The sequence below is a fragment of the Gopherus flavomarginatus genome, chromosome 14, assembly GCF_025201925.1.
Source record: "Gopherus flavomarginatus isolate rGopFla2 chromosome 14, rGopFla2.mat.asm, whole genome shotgun sequence".
Taxonomy (NCBI): Eukaryota; Metazoa; Chordata; order Testudines; family Testudinidae; genus Gopherus; species Gopherus flavomarginatus.
In genome coordinates this window covers 33,709,610-33,718,686 of record NC_066630.1, presented here as the reverse complement: position 1 = coordinate 33,718,686, position 9,077 = coordinate 33,709,610, and the positions used below count along the sequence as shown (strand labels likewise).

The 9,077-nt window shown below is 39.4% G+C and overlaps 1 protein-coding gene across 1 annotated transcript in view; it reads right to left on the bottom strand.

Moving 5' to 3' along the window:
• Positions 1-256: 256 nt before the first annotated feature.
• PLA2G15 (phospholipase A2 group XV) overlaps positions 257-9,077 on the bottom strand; it is a 31,592-nt gene continuing 22,771 nt past the window's right edge. Inside the window, exons 5-6 of the mRNA XM_050922733.1 lie at positions 8,012-8,236; positions 257-4,489 (exon numbers count right to left, since the gene is read on the bottom strand). Of these exons, the coding sequence (XP_050778690.1) occupies positions 3,978-4,489; positions 8,012-8,236 (737 nt within the window). The 3' untranslated portion in view covers positions 257-3,977. The remainder of the gene's footprint in view (positions 4,490-8,011; positions 8,237-9,077) is intronic.

The following is a 9,077-nucleotide window of genomic DNA, read 5'->3' as shown; positions in this document are numbered from 1 at the left end:
GCAATTTGTGCTAATTGGTTTGACTTGAGCATTTACTTTAATGCAGAATGACGAAAGTATTTGTATTTTCAGTTGCCCTTCTAAAGCAAGAGGTTGCTGTACATTGGAAGGGAGCAATGCTGCTATCTGGTTTAGCTCATAATTTAGATAAATGCTACCTTTTAAGCAGCAATAAGCATGAATACATTCACAACTTGTAGCACATTTGAGAGAGAGAAAGCAGCATCTGTAGTTGTGTTATCCATGACAAAAGGCATTCAATATTAGATAAAGTTTATTGTTATCAAAGTCTGACAATAAAATATGCAAAAATCTGTAACTCAGTCATTCATACACAAAGAGGAAAATATATAAAATGCTGGGTCTCACCAGATCATGTTCCATATAAAATACTGTTAAATTTAGAGCAGCAAAGTAACTGCCAAACATTCCCTGAATTTAAGAGGGTCTTGAATACACCTTGCTCCAAGAAATATCTTAATACCAAATATTCCTTCCTTTGGCCTGCAACTCCTTTGCAATTATTGCTTGATATTAAAATCTTCTGTTCTGAGCAGAATCACATAGGGACCCTGCAGCAGCACTACAGTAACAGCTGAAGTTCCTCCAGCATTCTCTTTACATTTTGTTGTAAATAAAAAAATACATTTTGGTCCTTAACTACTTTTGGTTTCTGAAAATATCCTGAAAATGAAGATTAGGAGAAAAATAGACATTCACAAATGGTAAGTAATTTTCCTCTTTCCAGCAATAATTATTTCCTCAGACTAGTTTCTCCACAAGAATGTAGAATACTTAAGACTGCATACTTTAACAGTCTTACAGCCAACCTGAAGAAGAGTTCTGTGTAAACTTGAAAGCGTGTCTTTCACTAATGGAAGTTGGTCCAAGAGATATTACATGCCATCCATCTTGACTGATATCCTGGGACCAACATGGCTATAAAAACACTGCAACCAACCCTACTGAAGTGATTCTAAACAGACTTGGGTTTGCCTTCTAATGCAGAGGGTCACACAATAAAGAAAACAGACTCCTAGTAGAAAAGAGAAATGCACAATTTAACTACTTCCACCTTTTGGGATGTATACCCCTGTATTTTAGGTACTCCATTTATTTCACACTGAGGACATCTCTATCCCGGGATTGCACGGTAAAGAAATGAGCAGAGCTCAGGAGGATTTGACGGAAAATGAGAAATCAGAATTGTGATCCATCTTACAAAGCACCCCCAACCAGGTAATCATCAGATGTGTGAATACTTTAACTACAGAGTCCTCCACAGTCACACTTTAATGTAAGAGGTGTGCAATTCTGCTCAGGAAAGGAACAAGGATTTATGCTGACAAATTACAGCATGTCTACAAGTTTGGAGGGCTGTCAAATCCACTTTACCAGTGTTAAGTAAAAGCAAGAAAGCAGACTTATCGAGCACAAAAAGCAACTGGAGGGTCCATCTGTTAATGGAAAGCTAAGTGAGTGTGGACTAAAGGGTCATTGGGATGAAGGTAAAAGTATGAGATGGAATTAGCTAGAAACACAGAGCTGTGCATTTCCCAAAGAGAGAAAATACAGTAAATATCAAATGCTAAATCAAAACAAAATAATCTGGTGCAGCTCTTTTAGAAGTGTCAATGTTTCTTCTTCTTCAAGTGTACAGAATACCAAAGCCAAAAAAACCTCTTGCTGTAGATTTTTAAGCATTTTACAGATTAAGCACACAGCGCTGGACAGCTTCGTAAATAAACCAGTTCTAAAAAAAATCCTCCAGACCAGGTGGAGCCTGAGTCCTTTCTACAGCCCTACCCATATTCTTCAGTCTATGCTGGGAGCCAGTACAGATTCCAGTTCCTCCCATAATGGTGCTAGTTAGCAAGCTTACAGTCTACCTGGGTAAGTATCATAGATTTGAAAAAGCTGGACTTTTGAATCAGTTACTTTGTATAGTTGTATGTACTGCAGACCAGTCTTAACAGTAGTTTGTTCACAATGGAGTTAGACCATATGAAGAGCCTTAGACTAGAACTGTGGTTCTTGGTACAGCAATCTGCAGAAGCATACCAAAAAAAACAGTCCGACTAAAAGGATTTCATCTAAGATTTAAGCACTCAGCCATGTGTTACACATAGCCAGTGGGCAACTCAGATCTGGCAGTGGACTAGTGCACACAGCTGAGGCAGAAAAGTCTGAGCCATATAGTTGCCGAGCACTAGATCTTAGGTAAGTGATTCCAAGAGACAAACCTTCAATTCTACTGGGAAATGCTGGTCCTCCCTCAGAGACAGGGAGTTAGTCTTATTCTCTCTTCTGTACAGGGAGATATTTAACTTACCAACGATCCCAGTCAGGATTTCTAGAAGTGATTAGCTAATGCAAAATACATTAGAACCTTGAGCACTCTAGATCCACCCTGTGCCAGAGTGTTAACATTGTGCAGTTGCAAACACTCATGAGAGAAAGCTGTTAGATCAGCACATCCTAATCAAAGATTTCAATGGCAGCAAACAACCTCTATGCACTACAAGAATGGTTAAACTTTACCTTTTATACAACTGCAATCTCCTAACATTAGAAATGAATGGATTCTTAATTCTGTAGGATTTCTGATAAGCATAACTCTTAAGGTAACTTTTTTTCTGAAGAACCCTGTACCCTGGAAGTGTTCATAGCAGTTTTCTGAAAAATGCAATGCCAAGTGGTCTACCATGGTTAAGCTACTGAAGTATTGTTTCATGGAGGGTTGCATGCTATACAATTTTCGGGGCCTAATACATAGTGCCCCTTTTAAATGTTTGTTTCTCAACCCAAATTAAGAACTCATTACCCCTACAGGAAAGATTTTACTCTATAAATACTCTACAATTCTAAGCTTTTTTTTCATCTAAACATAATTTTGATCCAGTAGGAAAGATGGTTAGTTAGCTGGAAACTGGATCACAGCAGAATTGTACTTGCTGAAAGCAAGATACATAGAAAGGGGTTTTTCCCCATTGTGGGAACTTTAATTTTTACTTGTTTTGGGTAGGAGGGGGCTTTGGTTTTTTTGAACTCTATTACCATTTGAACTAATGGAGATCGCTTGTCACTTTGACAAGCGAAGTCAGCACTTCACAAAATTTGCTGATACCAAGTTCCTGTGGATTTCAATGTACACACCATGTAGCCACAGCCATTGTACGAGGAGTGACAACTACTAACCTTTTATTTTAATTTTTTTAATTAAGGGGGAAAAAATCTAAAGCATGAAGCCAGCAGCCTTAGACTCTTGATGCTAAGTCATCAACTTACTAAAGTTAAGGACAACTGGATTCTCTTCAATTTTTCCAAGACATCAGATAAGGAACTTCAGGTAATTAATGCACTTTCCCTCTTCTCCAGCAGCAGTACAAATGAAGAAACAGGTAAGCTGGATATGACCAAAGTCCTGCAATATCTTAACTCCATGTCTATAACACCTGCTTAGACCTTCATATTTACTAGCTTATTTATGGATAATGATTCAGAACTTGTGACCCTTTTGGAAAGTTCCTGTACTCAAAAAAATCCTTCACAACCTCTCCCTTGCTTTAGTACAGAACTGACAGTAACCAGCAAGCAATTGTTTTCCTCACCCCAACTCTCCAAAGATCACAAGTAAAAACCGGTGTAGGCTGCACATATTGCACATAGGGTGTGAAAAATGTTCAAGTGAACTTCTGTATGAACACTGGACATTTGTCTAGCAGCACCAGAATGCACATATGACCAAGCCTTTAGAACGTGAAACACTATGATGCATTATGAACACTAATCCAAGAGGCAAGTGATCATTAAGGACAAACAGCTTTCTGAACACGGCCTGAAAAGAGACCAAATAAATAATCCAAGTGTTTTAAAACCAAAGGATCAAAAGGCATTTTCCCCTCACTTAAGGGAAGGCATCACAGGTGATGGAGGAAAAAAAAACAAAACAAAACAAAAACTGTCCACATGGAGTGTCACAAATCAAAAAGAAGTTTTTTCACATAGGAAATAGTTGTAGCATTAGAAAGCATCTCAATATGCTCATTTCCTGATAGCTCAGACAATATCACCTCCTGCTTTTGCATGTCCACCCACTTTTTACATTGTAAGGCACTCTCCAAGTTCACTGTGCCATCACCATCGCTGTAATAGATCTTGGGCTCTTTATCAGGAAAGGCCTCATAGTAGAATGAGTCAGGTGTTTCTACACCAGTGCCAAAGAGACAGTGCAAACGCACACCAGGTGGTGTCATCTGGTAGACCAAGGGCTCAGTGTCTTGTCTCATGAGCCAGCCGTCCTCAAAGTTGATGTCCTTATAGAACTTTTGGTAATCCTGGAGAGTGTAGTTAACTGTGGGTGTGCTTACAAAGATCTTATCTGGAGGCCATGTGTAATTGTAGGGGAGCAGCCAATTGGTTGAAACTGCAGATCTCTGCTGGTCTCGGATCTTAAGTGAACTGATGACAGGTATCCTGTTGTTGTCACCTACAAAACAGATTTTTGTTTTGTTTATTGTACACTAAAATATCAATTACTGCTTATAATGATGGAATGAATGAGGAACCTACTTTCCTTACTTAAAAGATTAGAGTTGGACTGGAAATACATTAATCACTAGTAGGAAACAGTCTGGATGTTTTAAATACTGTAGATACAATTCCAATATCTGCTTATACCTTATAAAGAGGAACAAATTACTTGACCGAATGAAGGGGGCAAGAAACATTGCTAAAGACAACCTAGAATGGCATTTTCCTGAGGCTGCCCTTCTGACATATTCTTTAAGAAGAAAATATTTTCGACTTGGGCTCATTTGGGAGCTTTGGGCCCAAAACTTCTTCACATCATCAATCATTAGGCAATCGTTCTGGCCATCTGTAAAACTATCTTAAAATTCTTTTTCTAAAGGAATCACAGGTGCAGATTTTGCAGTGATTCACAGGGACACTCTTCCCTTAATGTTTTTGTTGGGAGAACAGGCTGGTGTTACCCCCTGTACATTCAAGAGATCTCATGAGACAGCAGAAGAAACAAGGTGGACACCCAGGTTTTCACAGTTCAGTGATAGAACAGAGCAGCAGCTCTGGGCCAGTGAGGGAGGAGAAAGAGTCTGCCTTCTTCACAGCGACTGTTGGGCCAGGTAAGGAGACAGATGCTATGGGGAGACAAGGCAGCGTGGGGCTGCTCAGCAGTCAGACGGGACTCATAAGGGCTGGTGATGGTGGACAGACTGGGGCAGGGGCTGAATGGGAGTAGAGGTGCAGGGCCACACGGGGATGGGGGGTGGCTGAGTGGAGGCACAGAGACATATGGGAACAGGGCCACGACGTGTAGGGCCACATAGGGATGTGGAGAGAGGGTGTCTGAGTGGGGGTGGAGGGACATGTGGGCAGAAACACATGGGGACAGGGGGAGATGTTCCTGACAATGGGAGAGGCTAGGGGTCAGTCAGGGTCTGCATGGGAGAAGCTCCCTAACAATCCCTCTCTCTTCTACCCCCCCCACCCAAAAAAACCCTGTTCCATACTTTTCCCATTCACACCCAACAACCCTCCAAGTTCACATGCAGGCTCCTTCCCAGTAATTACTTCCTTCTCCCTCAGTTCCTCCGTTACCCCTGAATCTCCCAAGTCTTTGCACTGCTTTTGAGGGGTGCAGGATATACGGTTCTGTATTGTAGTCTAAAAGAATTACTCAGAGTTCTGTATTAATATGCCTAGTAAGGAATCTATTTGTCAAAAAACATTTCCTGAATCTTTTTTGTGGGCTATATTGGTACAGGCATGCTTACTGACAGGTATTTTGAAATAAATGATCAAAAATAATTGAAACTGGTGTGATTATATGGTGTTATTTCAGCAAATAAAATTTGCAGAATTTGAAAATATTGTGTACAGAATTTAATTTTTTGTTGCAGAATTCCCCCAGGAGTAAAAGAGTGTAAGTAACCCAGAAGAAAGTAAATAGGATGCTCCTATACATGAACAAGTGCACTTTCTGAACACTTACCCATGCTGTACCCCCCTAAAAACACAAAAAAACCCACCATCTTGCAAAATGTAGTACATATACCAAGTCAACAGCTATACAATGCCTTGAAATACCACCCAAAGTGTGCAGGAAGAATGTGAAACAACCAAAAAAAGATATTTTAATTGTTTTTAATTTGCAAAAAATATGCTGTATTTTTAAATTCACTAGATGGCACTATTGATTCTCTGGTACAGTAAGGAGGGCTGTAGCACAATACCACTGGTGCCCTAACTACGCTTGCCAGCATTTCCATATAATTGCAGCTAACGGTCAACATACCACCACCTGAATCTGATTAAGAAAGGAAACTGGAAGAGAGTAGAGTGACCACCACAAGGTCCTGAAGATACTCCTGTCACATTGCTGAGGAAAATGTTTTCTACCTTGACTAACATGGAAGTTGTTCCTTGTAGCTTATTTGAAAGCAGTTAGTAGACTTGTGCTTAAACACTTTTCCCTTGCTTTATCTTTTTGTATGACATAAAAAGTTCAATTGTGCCTCAAAAGGCACACCTGCCGCTAAAGCCTAATACATATTAATTGCAACATTGTCAGTTACACTCTGCCCACCTAACTTTCCCCTGCACTATTGTTCACTTCCTGTTGATACTGTTTCCTGCTGCTGTACACTGTTAGTGACTACATCCTGTCCCAGTGATGGTGTATTTCAGTAGAAATTGAAGTGATTCTTCTCTTATGCATATGTACGAACAGCCACTTTGTGATGAGATGCTACATATGATAAATATTGCTCATGCAGTAACAAGAAAGCAGCAAAACACTAAGTATGGGGAGATCCTAAGTGGTGCTGTTTAATTCTGCTCACATCCTGTATCACCTGGACACCATGCAACATTAGTTATCCAGTAAAGCCTCCTGCTCTGAATATTTAGAGTACACCACATGAAAAAGTCAGTTTCTGCAGAAGCCTGCAAGCCACAGGATGCTATTTGGGGGAGGGAAATCAATTTTGCAATGCTATGTTGACAAAAATAAACAATTGTAGGCACCCAAAGGATATATGCATTTTCAGCTTTTTAATTAGTGGCTTTGAGTTGTACATTCCCATTCAAAACAAGTGCCTTATTTAAGCACATTAAATGTTTTTTTGAAGCACCCACTCCTCATCAGCACCTTGGTATATGTCTTTCTTAATTTTCTTGATGTAAAAAGTGTTTCAGGAACAAAAACTGCAAACAAACCTATCGTAAGTTAGTAGTGAACTAGAAGGAAGCCAAAGATCTTAATAGTTAAGCAGCAATATGCAAAAGTTAATTCACCCCTCTGCTACAGGAGATGTTTAGGCATGACCATATGATACAGAAATTACAAAAAGGTACACTGCGTACTGTATGTTCTTTTTATTCAGGAGCAATTCTTTGAAGATTAGTGAAAGAACAGTGTCTGTATTAAACAAAATGAGGATAAGGAAATTTAAATCTCATGCCTGGCGTCTTTGATATTCACTTCAGCTACCAAACATTACCACCAATATATAATGCCACACATTTTGAGAGATTTGTTTTCTTAAAAACCACTTTAAAAATGTTAAGGTGTGTGCGCCTTGCAAAAACTTTTGCAGGTGGCCATGCTTCTGCCATCAGTCAGGATTCCACATACCTCGAGAACTGCCAAGTCTGCAATTAGAAGCTTCCAAGTCAGTTTTGCAATACAAAATTGAGAGTAATAAGAGCTTGGAATAACCCCTTGTGCCCCAATTCCATCATCCCAAGAAGACGGAAACAGGACAGCTCAATACTGGGATACAAAAATTCAACCATATTCTATATAAGGAGAATGGAGTTTGGAAATCGTGCCTGAAACTGGGGCAGTTATAAGCTTATGGGCTGAAAGCCATTTTTTAATTGAAAGTTGATAGCATCTCAAACTCAGTTCTCTAATGCTATGGTTAACAGTAGCTAACATCCTGTGGTAGCTTCCATTTAAATTCAAGTATTTAAGCAGGTTACCTACCTGAAGCCAGCACACGAAGGGTTTTAGCCACTCCTCCCCAAGGAGCACCCAGTGACACATAGTCCTTTATGTACTTGTCTTTCCAATCCTGAGTCTGATGGTTGAGGAAATATAGAGTATACATATTACCCATACTGTGGGCAATTAAGACCACAGGACCTCCATTTTGTTCATACATCAACTCAATCATCTTCCGAAGGGCCACAAAATAGTCTCCATTCTCATCTAGAAATATCAAGACAGTATAGTTAAGTAGAGAGGTTGTCTGCAAATGCCAGTCTTTCAACATACAGTGTTTTAAAAGCTTAGCTTTTGATGCTGTAAGTAAAGAGAACAGGTTCATACCATTAATTCAAACAGCATGTTGCTAGAAGCCAAATTTTCCTCACTTTTCATGTGCTTAGAATTGTTTCTAAAAAATGTAGAAGTGAATTGTTTCAACCTCAGAAGACTATTTATACTGCTTCTCTCTCAGTAGCATATATTTATCAAAGGGCAGGCTTTTCAAAAAAGTCTACATTGGTCTAATGTCTCCCACTGAATTCAGTGGTAAAACTCACACTGACTTTAATGGGAGCAGAATTAGACCAGCACCGAGCACTTCTGAAAATCCCACCTGAAGCTACTTGGAAAATCACCTTTATTCTTCACTTAAAAGACAGTAAGTTAGAAGCCTTAGAAAAACTCCCATTTTTGCCCACTGAGTAAAACCATGGCTTTACAGTCCAGCTGTATTTTTGACCTTTTTAAAATTCTATAGGCAGCCTTGCCTGCCAACTTGTTTTATTTTGTCAATGGATTTAATAAGATTTAACAAGACTAGTCACTGCTAATTTAGAGATCCTGTTAGTGCCTTCTGAGACAATACCACTCCTGTCTGTAACATGTAACTAAATATTCATCAAACCGAAGAAAACCTAATAAAATGCATCTCTCTATCCTCATAATCCTTTTAGGCCAGCTGCAGACCAGTCTGTTACCAAACAATCAGGGTTGTTTATTTTTATCAAGAAGTTCCCTGGATTTCAAAATAAGACCATGTCTCAGTTCTAGATCTTTCAGAATT